This window comes from Hypanus sabinus, chromosome 2, assembly GCF_030144855.1.
Source record: "Hypanus sabinus isolate sHypSab1 chromosome 2, sHypSab1.hap1, whole genome shotgun sequence".
Taxonomy (NCBI): domain Eukaryota; kingdom Metazoa; phylum Chordata; class Chondrichthyes; order Myliobatiformes; family Dasyatidae; genus Hypanus; species Hypanus sabinus.
In genome coordinates, this window is record NC_082707.1 from 138472526 (window position 1) to 138492253 (window position 19728).

Below are 19728 nucleotides of genomic sequence, written 5' to 3' on the forward strand. Positions count from 1 at the left end.
TGTCAATCTGCATTTGAGAAAATGACATTCAGTTTATATTTCTCAAGATAACAGACAGGATTCGAATAGCAAGCACTTCACTCAAGAATGTTTTTATTTTAAATAGTTTAACTTACAGTGTGTGATGTAATGAAGTCCAATACGCTTTGAAAACATGCATCGTAATTCAATGAATCAATAATATATTTACCGCTGAAGTACACGATTATATTGATTGATACACAATGGAACTCAGATTAAATGTTATCTGCTTTTCTTACATCATATTAAAGAGGAAACAAAAAATATGATGGGATTTCCCGCAATGCTATTACAGGGGTCGTATCCTGAAATACTTCTTGAAAGCTAGAGTGAGAATCGCTTTCAAATCGGCCTGGCAACGATGAATAATGTTGGACAGGGCAGCCGCAAGAAGGTCATTGCTATTAACTTAAGTACAGGCATCCTAAGTCCACTTAAACTTACCCAATTACACCTAATGATCTGCGGGAGAAAAGCTCGCCCGTGACCTGACCTTCACAAAACAACAGATCATCCACCGCCTTATTGCTTACTCAACAACCTGGCATTCCTTTGCATTTTTTAACGACTTTTTGCTTTTTTTTTCAGTCGGGAAGTGATGGGTTGCATTTTCGCTGTAAAATGAAGACTTTCGAAGTAGAATACGGACTATAGATCTGTATTTGCTCCTGTGTTCTGTCCTTGGCACGAGGGACTGGTAGTGATTATTCTCTTTTGGATCACCTAAGAAAACAAGAATATCAATTTTAAAGAGCCAATCTATGCGAAATAACGCACGAAAACTTTAAAAAATACATTTAAGTGAGGAAAAAAGTATTTTAACAATGCCACGTTGACCCAGTAAAATTTATGATGGACCTGATTAAATTGCATTATGATTTCGAATTGTGTGGACAAATTGGAATAAACAAAACCATCAAATTATACAAATTATTTGTTGTCATTCTCCTCCGCTTTGGTCAAAACCCCTATAGGACGTCTAAAATCTGCACATTTTTGCATGTTTTGTATACAATAAAATAATCAAGTGATATTTCATTGCTCAGTCACATTAACAGCTAAATCGAAGTTAACAAGTGAATAATTATCATTAATGCAAAATTAATATTCATCACTGCTTCAAAAGATCAAGCACTTCCAATTGAAGTCATCCTTTTACATTTAAATAATATAATCGCTGGATGTTTCAAACGTGCCAAAACATATTGCCTATATAAAAAAGCCAAGATAATGCAAGAGTGTACAGATAGGGTGAGAAAATTTAGCGAATTGACTTCCTCCGAAATGTCCGATAGTGTTCCGTGTAAACATTATTTTATTTTTCCAATAAATAACACGCACACTTTATGAGCTTTTGTGCTGATGTTAATAATAAAAAAATAAAACTGCCCTATCAATTAAAATCTTACCTCCTGGATGACTGCGCAGAAGAGAAAGAAGGTTTTCTGATTTTAATAACCGCCATTTGTTAGCAATTTTCAGCGCAGCTCGTAAGAGCTTACAGACAAGAAGTTTACATTTAATTAGGTCACACCATCGAGAACAAAATCGGTTAAAATAGTTTTGTTGAAGATAAAAACATAAAACGTGCACGTTGGTGCCACAGAAAGGGGGGAAATCAGAAAAATCAGAAACCAGCTGCTGTAATATGTTAATGTTAAGCATTGTATGAAAGTAAATTAGCGTTCCTTTTTGTATGAGATTAAAAGGACTATATGCACAAGATATCGAAAGGGGCGGAATTTATCGCAAGACTATTACAAAAGGTCTATAAAGATTTGCCCGTTGCTTTGTTACAGTAGGCGCTAATTGCTTTTTCTTCAAATTAACCTGGTTTGGTGATTCTAATCCAGGGATAATTGCAATGGAAACATGCTTTAATGACACTCATTAAATGATCCCACTACTTATAAACACGACAAGCTTGTGTTTAAGAAGCAGAGAAGCATAGTCTATTAACATCCAAAATAACTACCTAAATCGGCCTGTTTTGTTTTTGTCATTATTCGGTTAATGTAAAACATTGCGGAAAAGAAATGCCGCTTGCCTTGCGAATGTTAAATAAACAACGTGTAAACGGGAAAGGGTTTCGTGCATCTCCCCTTCAAGGGTTGTAAGCATTCTGCCAAGAAAAAAAATCCGGCAAAATATCCCTAAGAAGGTCCTTTCTCCCACCCTTTAACCCCGAAATTAACACCCTCTCGAACCAAGTAACGATTCTTTAAAATGCTTTCATGCTCAATTCGCGTGCGGAAGGTGCCCTGTGTGGGCGAGGTATTGTGGTATTATCATTTCCACAACAGCGCTAGCCATTAAAAAAGTTCTCTGGATAGTGACCTCGAAATTTCCACCCGTGCATGCTTGATCTCCCTCGCAAGCAGTCAGGCATTGTGCGATCAAAATAATTAGTCTATATGTGTGGTATCTTTCAGAATGCACTAAAGGAGGAAAGATAATGGCAATCAGTTCTGACAATTTAGAATTGCCACCCTGAGCTTCCAAAACAAAAATGTATTAATTCTGAAATCAATTACATTAAGAGGCGAAGATAAAAGTACGCGGAACAATGAATAGACGGCTGTGGCAAAGTACATGCATTTCGCCATTCCAGGCGGCTTGGTATTATGGTTATTGAAAAGTTTACTCTTTCGATAATGAAAATGAAATGAAATCATTGGGTTGGAAGCGACGTTATCAAATTGAGCTGTGTTTGAATTAGATTCAATGCGTACAACATAATCTGCTCATTTAAAAACAGATCACTGACCCAGTCTTGCTGGGAAATAAACTTTGTGCGGCTACAAGGTTCTCTGATATATTTCGGTAATACAGTTGGGTATTTATCAGCAACTGGATTACTATAGCTAGCCCCGCCAGATAGCGCTAAAGGGCTGTCTAAAAGAAGTGCCTTCAGATGAACTTCTCGCCCGCCAAGGCAGAACATTTCCAGATTCACAGCGTTTAGTTCAGTTGATTGTGACGAGATGGGGCAGAATAAGGGAATCCGATGACTTTAATACGCGGCAGTCTGCAGGTAACATCTAAACAGCAGGTCCAATGCGAACGGTTTGCTTAAAACCGAACTTGCATTGGGGTCAACAGAAGTTCAACGTAATCGCCCTCGATCTTTCTCCTAACCTTGATTAGAACAAGGTTTATGATTCTTAAAATAACCAAACAAGCTGTACTTCTAATATAATTTAGAAAATACAATTCTTCGAATAAAGTGAATAGTCACGATATCCAAACGTTTAGTTTCAATACCGTTCTTTCCTTACCTCTTTACCCGAACAAATGAAGACTCCAAAGTTTTGCTGAGAAGAAATGAAGATATTTATACGATCCGCCGGGAAAACAATGCGCGGCGAAACGGTAATAAAAACACACTCACACAAGCTAAGAATGAAAGGCAATGAAAATTAAACAAAAGAAAGCGTTGACTCTGTTTAGTGTCGGGGACTTTCAGACCTGTCCCTTCTGAGAGCGAGATCACGAAAATAATTACAGATCCGTAATGTTATAGTCTTCCTTTACGTTTTCCTTCCTTGTTATGAATTTCTGTCATATATTGTACCTCTCGACACTCCATTGACGGTTCATGATACCTTAAATTAAAATATATTTTATCATTATTGGCGCATAATATATAAAGAGAATTTTTAACTTCGTCCAATTTTATAAGTGATATAGTCATGCACTTCTGTATGTGGGAATAAATAATTAAACGAGCATATAAAATTAGTCTATGTTGCATTTTTCTTCGCCTTTTAATGATGATTTTTAAATAGATTTGGAAGTGCACTTTCTACTACACAAGAAGATTACTCAATAACGTGCTGTCGACGTGTTCTGCTCAGTAACAAGATTTTGCATCATTAAATCAGAATGCAGTCCCATCAATGTTTTAAACCGCTGTTGGTTTAAAAAGGGACAATGGAAGGAGGGGGTTGTTGGGGTTTGGGTGGGTGTCAGCAAAGCGCGTTTCTGGCGGCTTTCGTGGGGAATTAAAGGAAGTTTTGATACATTTACCATTTCGTACGGCGCACTTGTAGTTTTAACAACAGCGGGATCCTTCTCCCTCTGATTGTCTTAGTGCTGTTTTTCTTGAAACAGATACTGTACTCTTAATGAATCTCAACACAGCTGGACTACTCAGACTGAGCAGTGATAGCTCTAACCCCAAGCTGACCCCAATGTGACACCAGAAGATGAAATTTTACCGGCTGTTAAAGCAATCTTCTTCTATCCCCCTACTATCTGGTTGTTGATGGAGATGTACTCCATAACCGGACACAGATTTACATTATCTGAACGGCAGCTACTTAATTTCCATCTTCTAATGAAATCACACACAATTTTTTTTTCACTGTTAAATTCCCGCTGAGACATATGGATAAGCAAAATCTGCAAAACTGCAGCTTTGGAAAATGCTTTTCTGAACAAAAACCAAACAAGTTTTATTACGGAAAAGAATCAAACAAATTTTAACATGTTGGGAATAAATCGTCATATAAACTAACTGGCAAGCTAGGGATTAAGTTGGTGTCTTACGGAAACCCAACGAAGCAACGTTCACAGATGTTACTTGCGATTAGATAGTTTGTATTTGAATTATATTACTTATTAGTTGGCCGCTGTGAATACTAAATAAACGCGAGGCCAAAGTTTACATTAAGGTACTTCCGTTCTGCACACAAGAAATTTAACCATTACATAAATAGATTTCCATCGATAAAATACCGGGTGAATAGCATTTATTACATTGAGGAACCCGCCTCTTGCTTTTTGCCGCCCTGTATAAATGGTGCTTTGGAAGTGAATTGTTTTCTTAGAATATTGGCTAGAAATTAAGAAAATAATTTAAAATGTTCTTTGATCACACAAATCCGAATGTGTATCTTCGCTCATACTAGAAAATAAGACATTGTTATTTTGATAAACATTACGTACATTCTTAATTATTTGGGAGTTCTTAAAAATACTTTCCCGATGTTTGAAAGAAAATGCCTATTTCTGAATACAGTTTTCAGATCTGTGCGCGAGTACAGTTGGAATATTTAATCTACGCAATACTACGAGTTACAACATACTCCAACAGATATAAATGGTTACGGTACGATGCCGCAGTCAAACCCATTTACAAAAAATGAGTCGGAACAAATGCATTTTCAATAGTCACCGATGACTGTCACACAACATTTACTTTTATTTATCACTTGAGAAACCCCTACTCATCGCTGCTACCAGCTCATCGCTTTACTGCTTTATAAAGATTTCACAGTTTAAAAACGCTTTGTACCCTGTTTCGGGTTCCGCTCAGAAACGCTAGCAACCGTTAGCAATGAGGTGAAAATTTGTGGCCGGTTGAATTAAACCGCCAGTGTTTCGCGCATTAGCCCACCGATCTAAATACACCTATCTTCCATTCTGTTGACTCGCTATATTATACGCAAATTAAAACAGAGCAATCATAACTGAGTGGCTGCAGGTTTAGGCAAAACCATGACAACGTTGTCATTTGTATCTAAGAATAAATGCTTATTAGTGAAACACTTAATAAAGACTCGGCTTGCACTTACCATGCTATATAGGAGGACAAGTCGCAAGCACAAACCAGAAAATATACCAGAAGAGTACTATTTGAAGAACATCTCGGAAGGCGGCTGGATCTTCAGTAGCTGTACGTCTTTTTCTTATGGGGGAAAGAGAGGGGGAACAATGCGTAAAAGTATTTTGGGAGCGGATTTTCGACGATGTCTTGCATTGTCAACACTCCTTGGTAAACTCAGGCAGAAGCGTGTTGGAATGCCCACTGGCGTTTGTCAACCGCTGCACTATCTTACTTTTTTATATGAGGGGTGTTTTCACAAACATCACTGTTGTTATGATGCCTCGTTTAATCAAACTGCTTAATTGCAGTGGTTATCACTATCATCATCATCCTAATCATTCATTTTGTTTTGCTTTATTGACCTCTGAAGTTGCATTGTTATTATGCCCTGTGTCCGTAAAAATAAAGTGCACATATACTGTCTGTCTTGACAAAGTCGTGATTCATGTTTAATTTTGGAAATCAAATATCCCGTAGACAACGTATTTTGCCATTTTTGTGAAACCGTCGATATGTGATGTCACATGCACAAAAGACAGCATGTCTATTGATGAAGCCAAATATTAAACGGAATAGTCCGCTCTGGCCTTTGTGCGCAGGGGACCGTGAACGAGGGGGGAAAAGACAAAACTCCTGCAATCGATGGGTCGACCAATGCTCCGCCCCTTAACTTCTAGCATCTCCCGTGATTGATGATCAGATGAAGCTATGATAATTGACTGCCATGATGTACGGCTGGGTGCATGAATTTGGATCCAGCAAAAGGATTGGACGAGACGCACAAAATTACTTTCCCTGCAAAAGCTTTTTTTGCTTGGAAAAGTTCACTTGTGCTCAAGGGGGTGCGGGAGCACACTTAATTTTCTAAATAACAACACACAATTGGGCACACCATTATCAGGGATTACTGTGATAAATGTCTTAACCTACACTGCAAACCACAACAAAGCTCGGAAAAAGTAAATCGGGGGAGAACACGCTCGCACACAAAATGTCTGGAAGCAAAATCATTTTAAAGCCTGTTGAACTTTGCAACTAACCACTTACTGAAATAAAACCAATGCTCTCCTTCTGAAGCGCCTCGTCCCAGCTCATACGCTTAGTGTCCTGGTCATTCGTAAATGGGATGAGTTAACGGGTTCCCTACATTATGCTCATAAGAAGGGGGGGGGGGGAATTGTGGAAATTATTTATCCACTGGATCCTATTAGTGTCTGCGAATTACAAGGAGGGTGGTTTTGAGAAAGGGTGCCGCAGCGTGTTAGTTATTAGCTTACTTTGGGAAGTTTTGAATATTTTAACGAGCCAACAACTTTTTTGTTGTTGTCTCTAAGATAATGCTTGATATGTAAAACGGGACAGTGAACCTTGTTAGGATATGTTGATTGATATGGAGATCTTGTCTTTTAATCTTATTTGGGGGGGGGACTGTGTGGGGCGGGGGGTGGGATGCGGTGAGGGATATTTGTTTGGCTCCCCCCATGACTTGCAGCAGTCCGATTGCATACTCTGCATATCAGAGACTGGTTGGCGTACGACTGGCTATGGCCACCACTACTTCCGGGTTCCGTCATTCTCCCGCCGCCGCCGCTCAACGCTGCCAGCGCATTATTACTGACAACATACTCACTCTGTAACCAACCAACCTGCCACCTCCTCAATACTTACTGACAGCCACTTATTCAAACAAACAACAAAAAAAAGCCAAGAAAGAAGCCGAGGCTGCTTTTCACCCCATTCTCTCTCTTATTTTTTGTTGTTAACTCCTCGTGAACGTTTTCATCGCCGTTTCTTCTTACAGTAAGATAGCGGTCCAAGGCAGCCGGAGTTGTTGCAACGGCAGATCATCATTCATTCAATACCTTGACAATCCTGCTTTGATTGACAGCTGGAGTGGCAAAAAGCCATGAGAGACGACAGTTTTGTTACAAGCGGGCTGTTGACGGGCCGATCGTAACCTTCAGTTTTTTTTTGGCTTGACATTTTTTTCGCTTCTTCTGGAAAAGAAAACAAGGGGAGACAGAGACAGAGAGGAAAAAAAGGCAAAGTTCCCTTTCCTGGGTCCGCTTTAAACTGCGGTAGTGGAGGATAAGCAGAAGTCGAAAACTGGATTGGGAAAATAAAGGGATCTCGTTCAATCACAACTAAGCCGGACTGGGGGATATTACAGAGACGGCACATCCACGAGTGTGGGAGCGCAGACTGATGGCGCAAAGGGTAGGTTCAATCTGCAACACTCACCTATCGGATGATCCTGTATCGCTGGGGCCTGTCCGATCCTTCTCATCTACTGATGATGGCGGCCCATGTACAACAACAACAAAAAAAGATCGGTTTAAATGCAAACTCTTAAATGCACGAGCGGGCGTTGTACTTATCGTAGGTCTGTCTGCTGTTTTGCAAACATTCTGTTTCAATATTTCTCCCTTCTTCTCCCCTTTCCCGACCATCCACCCACCCGCCACCTTTCCTGATCCTGTGTTGCTCTCTTCGATGCAGTACGATGAACTTCCTCATTACGGTGGGATGGATGGAGTTGGGGTACCGGCGTCCATGTACGGAGACCCTCACGCCCCCCGGCCGATCCCTCCAGTTCACCACCTCAACCACGGACCACCGCTCCACAGCCAACACTACGGGCCACATACACCTCATCCTAATGTCATGCCCACGAGCATGGGCTCTGCTGTCAACGACGCCCTAAAGAGAGATAAAGATGCAATTTATGGGTAGGTAATAAAATATAAAAGAACACTGACACAATCCTCGGAGAGAGTAAGAAAACAGTTTGTAAGCAACTCAATAGAAAGCAAAATAATAAACGAGCAAATTCAGGAGGGAAGAAAGTGTCTGGTTGTTTTGAAAAGTTTGAGCATGCAAGCACGGGGCACTGAACTTTGTGTCACTATTTTGCAGACACGTAATGCAGTCGGGTCCGCCGTAATAATGCTTTATATGCATGTGGAGATTTTTTTCCTTGCCATTCACAAACGTTAATGATTATAGCTTTCTGAAATGACCGGAAGCTGCAAGTTTTTTTGCACTGTTTCTGTTCTGTTAAGTTATGTTTTACTTCAAAATGGCTGCTGCCTTGTTGCTTAACTTTGAGGGGTGAATAACCATACAAAATTGGTAAAATATAATCCACAATATCAACGTCTACTTGTTAACAACAGTCCGTTTCTTCAATCGTAAAATTTCAGTTTGTGAGTCCATTGCGAGATTTTTCCTAAATAAATACAGATAGCAGGACAAGGGAACTATCTTCATTGCAAAAAAAAAGCTTAAGTTGTTTTAAGAGATGCATTTACTACAGGTCTGAAAGGAATTGACCGAAACCCTCATTGTCTTGCAGGCATCCTTTATTTCCTCTGTTAGCGTTGGTTTTTGAGAAATGCGAGTTAGCGACTTGCACTCCCCGAGAACCCGGCGTAGCAGGCGGTGACGTCTGCTCGTCTGACTCCTTCAACGAGGACATAGCAGTGTTCGCAAAGCAGGTCTACAATTCATCTTCTTCCTTACGAATCGAGATAGACCATTCTAGCACTTGCGATTACAGTCTTGCAGCAGTTTTGTTTTCTTAAATGTTAACAGTAAATTGTTCAAGTGTTTACTCGTGGAACACTGAAATATTTTAATAAATGTCTCAAATTACAAGTAATTACATATCATTCATACGCTAATCGTGTTTCACATTCCGTTTATTTACTAAGTACACCTTGCCTTTAGAAAGCCAAAGACTTTGCTTGAGTATTTAAAGATAAGTTTTGAAACACATAGTGCATTGATTGCTTTAAGCTAATTTTCCCCTTTTATTGTTCAGGTTCGTGCAGAAAAGCCATTATTCTCTTCAAATCCAGAACTGGATAACTTGGTAAGACATTCAATATTTCATTATCTTTATAACATAATGCAGTTTTATATGTACAGTGCACGTGGACTGTTGTTTGTAAAGAAAACAATCGCCTCTTATAACTATTAGAACTAGATGACCCATTTGCTGGATTTTAATCAGCGTGGCCCTAAAATAACTCCCATTTATTTCGGTGGCGTTTCACATGAGGTGAAATATAACCCGGTGAAACACTTGCATTACAAACCCGTTCACCAGCCGCAGGAGGTTGGGGGGGGGGGGGGGGGTCAGGAAACAACTGCTTAGCAAGAAAAAGCCACCTCAGCATTTCCCGCACTTTCGACACGATCGTTCTGTAAATTTCCAAAGATTTCGGCTTTAAACGACCCGTAAACCGACTTCACACACGTATTGAGATTTGTGCTCCTCGTCTGTGACAGCCTTAGTTCCAAGTGCATTTTTAAAGAAACCGGCTAACTTTTTTAGCTCGTCCGCGATTACATTGGGAACAGGAAAGCATTTCATTACAGAACTGAGTGCTATAACGTCGATTTTTGAAATATAATCTGCATGGTTGGAAGTGTTTGCTATGCTTAAAGTTTTAGTTTCGCCATGCACCCTATTACTAAATAATAAAGAAAATCAATTAGTATTTCTGTTTGGCATGTCTAACATGTGTGATAAATTTACAGATGATCCAAGCTATTCAAGTATTAAGGTTCCATCTCTTGGAGTTAGAAAAGGTAAAGTCAGTGTATTTTTTTTTGCTCTTTTGGATCTCTTACATTTAGTTGCTTTTGTGCAGTAAGAACGTGCAGTGTTTAAAGTCCTGTGCAAATCGTGTTGAATACCAAACCAGATATATAAACCAAGTATCTATTTTGTTAAAGCTTTTGAATAAACATTGCAAAATACAAATTGGCGACGTTGTTAAAGAAAGGGGCGTTGGTTGTCTTTCACGTACGGCGCTTGAATTTTCTAAGATAAAACCGAAACAAAATGCATGGGACATGTTCATGGGGCGATCTTCCACTTTAAGACGCTGATCTTTTTAATAAAAGAGGGCGTCTGGTTGGTAAGTGCCCGGCTTCAAGTTGCAGATCGCTGTGCTTCTTTGATGTGGCTCTGGGTTTAAATGCAACATCCATTTTGCATTGCTGCAAAGTCAGTTCCATATTCAGAGCAGAAGTGTTTAACTTACTAGGTCGAACAGAATACCCAGTCAGTGCTGTAGCTTCTTCACAATTATTACTGGTTACAGTCAAGAAATCAGTTTATTAATGGGTGATTTTAAGCAAAGTATCCGATGAAACACTGTGAACAATTCTAGGACGTGTTAGGCCGTGACAGTACCAGCGATAGATGCCCCGTTTATCACAACACCCAGATACGAAAATAAGATTTCATTTCTAACGGGGTTTGGACAAGGAGTAAGATGATATGGCTCGTTCCATGCGGCGGGTTATTTACTAAATGTTAACCGTATATTTTTGCTCTGTTTCAAATACTTGTTGCTCTCCAGTCTCTGGAGAATAATAAGAACACGTACAATTCCTGTAGTTTCCCTGCCTTTAAATAAAAAGCCTGCAACCACAACCTCTCGACATGCACGTAGGTTTCTGAAATCTCGCCATCTCATTATTTATATTATTTTTGTTTTTAGGTCCACGAGCTGTGTGATAACTTCTGCCACCGGTACATTAGTTGTTTAAAAGGAAAAATGCCAATAGATTTAGTTATCGACGAACGGGACGGAAGTTCAAAATCTGACCACGAAGAGCTATCCGGATCGTCGACAAATTTAGCAGAACATGTAAGTGAAGTTTCTCTGCTATTTATTAATTGTCGCGCCTGTTTACCTGTGGCGAACCTTTTCTTGAGTTTTGCTTCGTCACCGGACACTGGAGACTTGCGCAAGCGTTTCTGCGTGATTTTGATATTTTCCCGTCCGCCTCTCGAAAGTTCCACAAGGGGCTGGTTGGCGGTCCCGGATTTTTTTTTTAATGTTGCATCTAATGTTAAGTTTTAAGGCCTGTTGAGTTGGAGTGAGCGCTGTTAACTTTTGCATTCCAAGTTTTCCAGATGTAGTGATTGCCGTGGTTATTATTGCCCCGAGAATCGTGGCGGGGTCAGTCTCAAACTGATGCAAGTTACAAGAGGGAATACTTTATACTTTGTGTGGTTGTGGGAACAGAGAGTTTGCATGCTTAAAATAAAATCTGCAATTTGGCACTGAGCGATGTGGCAAATATCTGTTACTGCGGAGGCACTGCTAGCGTTACATCGTTCCTAGTGCACTGCTTAAAGTTGTATTCGGCTGCGGTTAGAGAGAACAGTCCTTTCATGCATTTACACGTGCATTAAAATGCTTCATGTGTTCATTTATTCAAACCGATCGATACCTGGCCAGTGTGTTTAGGACGCCATGATTAAATTGACACAGTCGCCATCTAAGGATTTGTCAGTGATTCGCTTTAGCGATGCCGTGAAGTTAACTGTAACAGAGACTCGGTTTGACGTTTGTTTTGTTGCATGGTTTTTTTTTGTGTGTTTTTTTTGGAGAAATGTACCGGTGTTTGGGTGGGGGGGCGTGCTAGCAGGTGCGGTGAAGGGTAGTGTGAGGGGTGAAGTGTGGGGAACACCGAAGTTTTCAGCTGGTCAGCAGACAGTATAGTGCGCGAACAAATGCTGCAGATGTGTAAGAACATATTTAGAGCGAGTACCTAGTGGGAGATTACCAGCTGGACGCACAGAGGGATACCACTGATAGTCGCGTTCAACGTAGAGGCACACTCCCGAGAGAATCAGAAAGTGCAGCAGTTTTTAGAAATCTCACCGTCTTCTTGACGCTTTTGAAGGGTTACCTGGGGAAGGGCTATAGGTGTGGATATCGCATTAGTGTACTTCGAAAGCCCCCTCGGTCACTGGGGAGACCGCAATATAGGATCCGCTTCTCAAATTCAGCAGTATCTAATAACTGAGAGGAACACATTGTGGTGTAATTTTAAATAACCGCAGTAGGCATTTTCCACTATCAAAGAAACAATAGATTTGTGAATCCTTTTTGGCACGGGAAGGCAAAAAACAATAAGAAACTCTAGAACAACTGGATGACGTTTTAATGCATTTTATTTTCTTTTATCAGGATCTCGTTTGCAAACCTTGATCAGATTACTAAACATTTATCTCGCATTTCAATCACAATTGTAGTTTGATTTTAATGAGAAAATGTTACCATATTACCCATGCAGAATAATTTTAAGAGAGTTTGTATTTGACTATCCATACAAAATGGAATTTGCTATGTTTAAAAAAAGGAATGCACTTCAGTCCGTATTGATGTGTAGAAATGTGGCACACTAGTGTTTATACTGAAGAGATTAGATAAACTAGCCTGTTTAAGTTACTGGCAGATGGCAGATGCTATAGCCAATTTACCGTGTTCCATTAAAAAATTCTAATTTACACACTATAATGGGAAGAGGTTGGGAGGTTAACATTTTGATAATATGATAACTGTAGTTTTAGTTACAGTAGTGCAACATTCTGAACACAAAACAGACCAAATATAACAACCCATTTATCTCGCACCAGTTAGGCTTTACCACTTCATTAAGTATTATAATTTAGAGCCTTTATTTCCTGGTGATTTCAACTATGAAAATTTTTACATCAAACCCCCTGCCATTTGTTTTCAAAGGGGCACTAATTTGAGCAACCAGAACACCAGCAGGGAGATGAAGAGCAGTATGAAAATTATTCACAACTAGTCTTAGTATTTTAGGATTATACTCTTGCATTGCTCATTTCACTCGACATTGTTAAAATTTTGTTTGTGTGCTTTTGTATCTTTTAAGTGTTTGGATTAAATCATATCCGCAGTCTGGTATCAAAAAAGATGTTTCATGTGTGTGCATTTGCCTTTCTGGTATGTTGTTCATTAATTTCTGGTGGTAATCAGATAGATTGGAAGAAGGAGGGAAGAGTAGGATAGGGAACCTCATAAAGAAGAATCAGAATTAGAATCAGGTTTAACATCTCTGGCATATGTCGTGAAGTTTGTTGTCTTTGCAGAGGTAGAGATAATAACAAATGCAAGATGAAAATCATTCTTTTGTACCTTTATTAGAACTATGTATGTCTTTTTGGATGCAGGAAAGGCTATTGTATGTTCGAAGTGATAGTTGAAGATGTTAATTTTGTTTGACTTCTTTTTCCTTTGATATGGATTTTCAGTAATAATCTGAAGCTAGATCACAGTTGGTGAAAGTTGATGGTGATGATGAGATATTTCAGAGGATCTGAAACAGCTTGCAGTCTTCTCTGTTTACCTGGTGTGTAGCCATTCTCATCCATGCATGTACTGTATTGTTTTATTTGCACATGAAATGGCTAGAGTGTTTGAACTGATTTAGATCTTGAATAGTACTGATTGAAAGGAAATGTGTTTTAATTTGTTGTGAGCCAGGATTGCCTTCATTATAGAAGTGACAGATCTGTGACAGCTGCTTGACACCCGAAAGCACACACCTCTCCTTGCCTATTCACTGGTGACAGTCTGCCACATGGGGAGAAAGATACAACTGCTTGATGACTACTAAATCCTTATGAAGATATTTTGTGTGGGGATAGGGATAGTTACAAGCAACCATATGCTTACAGTATTATTGTTGAGACGTAAAGCAGGGTATTGTGCAGCCATGCCCTTTAGACTCTGCAAAGTTGTATTTATTATTCATTTATTCACTATTTTGAGTATCATGATTTGACTATCTATTTTCATTGTATTTTACTAGGATTGTAATAGAAACCATTTTCCGTTTGCTTTTAACTAATTTCAACTTTAACATCCCCATCTGTCTTTGGTATATTTTAGATGATGAACAGATTTACCTAAAGAGTTCCAGAAACTTTGGTAGATTTTTGATGCATTGGTTGTATTTTCCTTGTTGTTGTTTAATTGTATACTTCTTAGGACTTTTACTTTTTGGGTAAGAGTGTTGAAGTTTCATCATAAAAACAAACTTGGTATAGTATAGAGACTCAACATAGTTTAGCTTATAATCAATTTATTCCTGCGAATCCACTTCACATATATTATTGAAAATTGCAATTATTCAGAAATTCCCAAGTTGCTGAGTTTTTGGTTTTTTTATTTTATGAAATTATATATTCTGGCTGTATCACCTTCAACACAAACAGTATGCAGTCTAGGCATTTATGTTTGTACAAGCATGGGCAACATGGGTGGGACTTGATCAGCGCACCATTTTCTAAAAGCTTTCCTAAAGTGACTGCTTGTGATTCTAATTCTCCGCTCCCACATGGGGCATACACTCATCCACAAATTCCCTGATAAAAAAACATGCACAACCAGGCTTTTCTAAGTGAGAAACAATGATCTCCCCTCTCTCTCAAGTTTCATTCCACAACATACTTCCATCAAATAAATATGAACTTAAATTAAAACTTTGTTTTAGGAGCACTTTTGTTTCTTGCTTTAAGTACGTTTTTTAGTTGTTCCTTCAAACAAAATCTGCTTTATGATTCCAGCCGCATCATTATTGGTTAAACAGCCCTTCTTTTAAATGTGGGAACTGCAGCCTTAGCTCAGTTGAAAAGTGCACAAGGTTTGCAAGTGACAATATTACAGAAATTATTTAATAACTGTGTACATTGATATTGCACATTACTAGCTTCATTATGCTATTTTACATGGGCTGTTGTTCAGATAGCCACACTAACTATTTTATGCACATGCTGAATTACCTGTTAAAAATTAGTTAGCATTTTAAGGACCAAATATTTAGTCTACAGAACAGAAAGACAGTTATTCATTAATGTGATTTTGTATTATTCCACTCACCCAAAATTTTAAATGTACATGAATCTATCCTACAGCTTTTGGGTTCAAATAGGTTATTTATTGTTATAATGACAATCTCTGTAGTTGTTTCTCTTCTTTCTCTTCCGCTAATTACCTTCCTTCTCTCTCAACTGAAGGTATTATATCCTTGTAAGGAAATAGTTCCATTGACAACCTCTTGGCATCTCGTGTAAATTGATAGTTCTTCCTCAGACAGCTCAGATATTGTGAAATCATACACTTCCCAGTCACATCACAGCTGAGATTAGTCCTGGCATTCTCCAAGTCCATGCACAGAAATTTCCAGCAGAGGTCCCTGGTTCCAGATCAGGCTCTGGAACCCTGGGTGAAATTTCTTTTTTTGCCTACTTAGCACAGAGATATGGATGAATTTGATCAGCATATTGACTGACTGTCAACAGCCAATGATAAAATTGGGGGAAAGGGGAGTTTTGAGCTATAACACTCAGCCACTCACCTTTTGAACCAAGGAAATAAATAGCTTCAGTGCTTAGTGAAATATTAATTCTTTTATTGTTCTTCTCACAAACATTGTGCTTCCATTGCTTTCAGTGCTTTCATTGTTCTACAATAAGAGTTCGAATAGTATGGAGTATCGATAGTTGAGTTTACAACCTTTCAGTTGGGTAGCAAATGCCTGAAGTGATGTGCTATTTATATTTCTATATCAAGCTACAATGTGGTTTTAAGTGGCACAGTGAAATACTTTAAAAAAACATTACAATGCATATTAAGTACTTGGACATTGAAAAATGAATCAATTCACTATTTCGTAGAAACTCACATAAGTGAAGAAGTCATTAGTCTTGCATTGTTTTGAGGAATGCACTAGTTCTTATGGTTAGCAATTTATAATGATTAAGGAGAAGAATATAGTAAAATGGCAGTTTCCTTACACCTTCTGCACATGTCACATTAAACCAAAATTCTTAGAATCTAATAAGGTATTTGATTTCATCACTAGTAAAGAGCATTTGAAAAAATTAAGTTCCAACAATTTCATCCTTTGGCAAAAGTACTCATGGTTAACACTAAAAAATATTTTTAACAGTGAAAAGTTGATGAACAATTCTTTGTGTTATATATGATGATGGTGCTTGTGTTGACATGTTTAATTTGTTTTCCATGAAATCATTTGTTGCTTGGTTTGGTAGCATTCCTTTGAACATTTGCCAGTGAATATTCTTCCTAAGTTAAATTGCCTTGCACTTTTGGCAGAGATGGAAATAGCAGATCTGCCCAGCTCTGTTGTTGCTTGTAAAATGACAGAATGCAAGAAAAATAGTTGCAGAACCATTTTTTAAGGGGACCATTTTGCTTTGGCTATTAAGGCACTCTGGTAGCAGCTGTATATGTTGCAAAGGATTTTGAGTTAACACTAGTTTTAAGCCCTGGGAGTTCAGGACTGGCAATACTTAAACTATTGCTGCTGTTTCACTTTATAGACAAAGGAGAAACAATTTTTTATATATGCTTTTAAAGTGTGAAAAGAAAGGGTTCCCAGTTTGATCAAGAGCGTAAACTATTCACTCATGAGTTCTGCTTAGCATAACCTTGATAAATAGGTGACAGCTAATGAATTACCCATAAAAGAAGGTTTATAACCTGATTATGGATGTGTGTTAATTATTATGAAATGTAAAATAAAGATGCAGGTAATTTATTTTGTTCCTATGTTTTGAACTGCTGTGGTCATTAAAGTACATTGTGTGAAGTATTTCAGGGCAATATATAGAATAGATTTTGCAAAGCAGAATTTATAGTAATGCAGTTGAATTCCCATTGCAAGCTATGAAGTCTGAGCCAATCAGGTTATGCTTCAGATTCGTTGCTATAGTTTTGGGTAAGGTAAAACAGGTTTGCATTCAAGAGCTAGGGCACAAATATTTAGCAGTCAGCAAGTATGTTGTGTAGGAGGGGCAGCTGCATGTTCTGGAGACCATTTTTAAGTACAGCTGTGAATCTGCCTACTTCTCAGAAATGCCAATTTTATATTTTAGTACTTAATTGTGGTGTTGTAGGAAGGTAGCCGTTGTAATCTATATGCCAGAAAGGTAAATAACAGCATTAATAGTTTGTAGTTAGTAGTTTGAGAGAAGTATATACTTTAGCTTTATACTTCTTTAAAACCCTTGATACTAACAACTGCCAAAGTAATTATTTTTTGTCCAAAGAGATTGTTGCTATTTATTATTGCATGTTTTAAAAATTAGAATTGATTTCACACATTAATCTTTATACCTGCCTTACTCTTGAACTGTTAAATGATTGGTTCATTACATTTGTAAAAAAAAAGTTTTGAAGGGAGATAGATGGTAAACCAGAAATTCCAGTATTGTGACTTTTGCCACACTATTAATTTTTTATGTGTTTCAAGAAAGGAAAGTAGATAAAAAATTAGAACTATTACTTACTAATTACAATTGCACCCATCCCCCTCCCAATAAAATAAAGACAGGATAGTAACTGCTGGCATGGAGATATAAAGCAGTAATTCTATCGCACAGTTATGATGATGTCATAAGCACAGAGCAAAGCCTGAGCAGTTCATGAGTATTAGAAGCTCAGGATTGAATTACTACCTTAAAGTCATTGCCAGCAAATCATTCTAGTAATTGTGCATACCAAAAATCATTTTTAACTTTCTTTACTATTATTAATGGATTCATTAGCTACTGTTCAGGCATTGTATTTTAAATCATACAGGGATATAGTAAAAATAGGTGGAATGACAGAACGTTTGCATTATAAATATCTACTTTTACTATTAATGTGGCTATTTTTGATTTTTAAAAAGGGCTACCTTATCATTAAAAAGTTCACTGAGTGCTTTAGAGAGGGATGTCTTTTTTGATGATTGTTTTCTATACATTTATAATCATTTTCCAAGTAAATACTTGTTGGCATATGCTGAGTGCCATCTGCTTGTGTAATATACTTTTGGAACTTGTTTCTTTTATATGTTGGCTTGAAATTGCCATTGATAGCAATTAAAGGAAAATATCACAACAGTTCGATGAGGGAGTCCAAACTAAGTTAGGTGTTACACTTAAACACATGGAGGTTCATTATTTTTATCTAATATAGACCCATCCTTAAACCATATAGTAAGTAGTTAGATAAAAATTGTATGCCTTACAGACAGCATGCTAAATAAGAATCTATCAAATATGGAATGTAAATTATCAAAGTAAATTCTTTTAAGGTATGATATAAATATTAAAAAGCAAAGTCCATGAACTTAAATGACATAACAAACAAGGTTTAAAAAATGTGGATGAGGCTTTTGTTTCCCATTACAGAGTTTGACTAATGATATATAATTTTATTGTCAAAATAGCTTTCTTTCAGAAAATGTTGTAGTTAAAGATATTTGCAATGCCTACTATGATGAATGTACCACACGGATTAAAGGCAAATGAATTTGTTAGAGTTGTTATTTAATTTGCTTTGAACGTTGGTTCAACCCTCTCTCTCTTTTTCTCTCTTTTCTCACTCTCCTTCTCCCTCTCTTTCTCTCCTTATCTTTCTCTTATTCAGTCTTTGATCTTCTCTTACTCTCATTATTTCTTTCTCTTACTCTCTCTCTCTCTCTCACTCTGAGTCCCTTTGATATCCACGTTCTCTTTTTCTGTTTTATTCTAACATTTTCCAGCAGCAAAACTAAGTGCCTGTGTGAAATCTGTATTGGGCTTCTTAGAGAGAAAGCAGCGGCAGAATTGTGTTTGCTATGGAAGATAGCACGTGTAAATGAGAGGGACTGTATAGTGGTAAAGTGTTCTCTAGTGGCCCAGCCAGTACAAGCTTTGCCCATATTGTCTCCTGCTTTTATATTAATTACAACTTGCATTATCAGCTGTGAGTCTGTAGACCAGCAAATAGAAAATACTGCCCCTGGAGACTCTGCCTTCTTGGATCTATTTTTGTGCTCCTGTTACTGCGCTATATTCATTCTCCAGAAAGGTTTTTCTCTCTTTAACACTTTTTTATCTCAATTGAAAGTGAGTTGGGGTGTGATGGGTAGGGAGGGAGAATCCTGGTGGTGGTAGAGTGAACCATTCTACCCTACATTACATCTGTGGTGTACAGATTTAGATTGTGTGTTGGGCAGAGTCGCAAGGTAGACTTTGCCACAAAGTTCCATAGCAAAAGGGTCAGGATGCACATTGATGAAAAGACTAGCATTCAAACTAGTATGTGAAGTCATCCATTCCAAAATAAGCATTTATAGTTAAAAGAAATAGTATTATTTTGATCTAACTCACATCCCGTAAACTAACCAAAGAATATGGCAACACAGACAAAATGCTGGTGGAACACAGCAGGCCAGGTAGCATCTATAGGGAGAAGCACTGT

The 19728-nt window shown here is 38.0% G+C and overlaps 1 protein-coding gene and 1 long non-coding RNA gene across 11 annotated transcripts in view; one reads left to right on the forward strand and one right to left on the reverse strand.

Moving 5' to 3' along the window:
- Window positions 1–550: 550 nt before the first annotated feature.
- Window positions 551–6762, reverse strand: LOC132384585 (uncharacterized). Of its 2 annotated transcripts, XR_009508937.1 has the most exons (4): window positions 6680–6762; window positions 5601–5713; window positions 3300–3626; window positions 551–744 (listed from the first exon to the last, which is right to left on the reverse strand). It is a non-coding gene; the product is annotated as an uncharacterized LOC132384585 (long non-coding RNA). The 2 variants fall into 2 exon arrangements; XR_009508934.1 differs by lacking the exon at window positions 6680–6762 and having other exon boundaries at window positions 5601–6666.
- Window positions 6763–7100: 338 nt separating this feature from the next.
- Window positions 7101–19728, forward strand: part of meis2a (Meis homeobox 2a) — a 109625-nt gene continuing 96997 nt past the window's right edge. For 2 of the 9 annotated variants that reach the window (XM_059955763.1, XM_059955772.1), the window contains exons 1-6: window positions 7101–7849; window positions 8132–8361; window positions 8988–9129; window positions 9456–9506; window positions 10178–10228; window positions 11149–11298. In XM_059955763.1, coding sequence (XP_059811746.1) covers window positions 7838–7849; window positions 8132–8361; window positions 8988–9129; window positions 9456–9506; window positions 10178–10228; window positions 11149–11298 — 636 coding nt within the window. In that variant the 5' untranslated portion in view covers window positions 7101–7837. The remainder of the gene's footprint in view (window positions 7850–8131; window positions 8362–8987; window positions 9130–9455; window positions 9507–10177; window positions 10229–11148; window positions 11299–19728) is intronic. The other 7 variants (XM_059955719.1, XM_059955780.1, XM_059955738.1 and 4 more) reach the window with 5 other exon arrangements.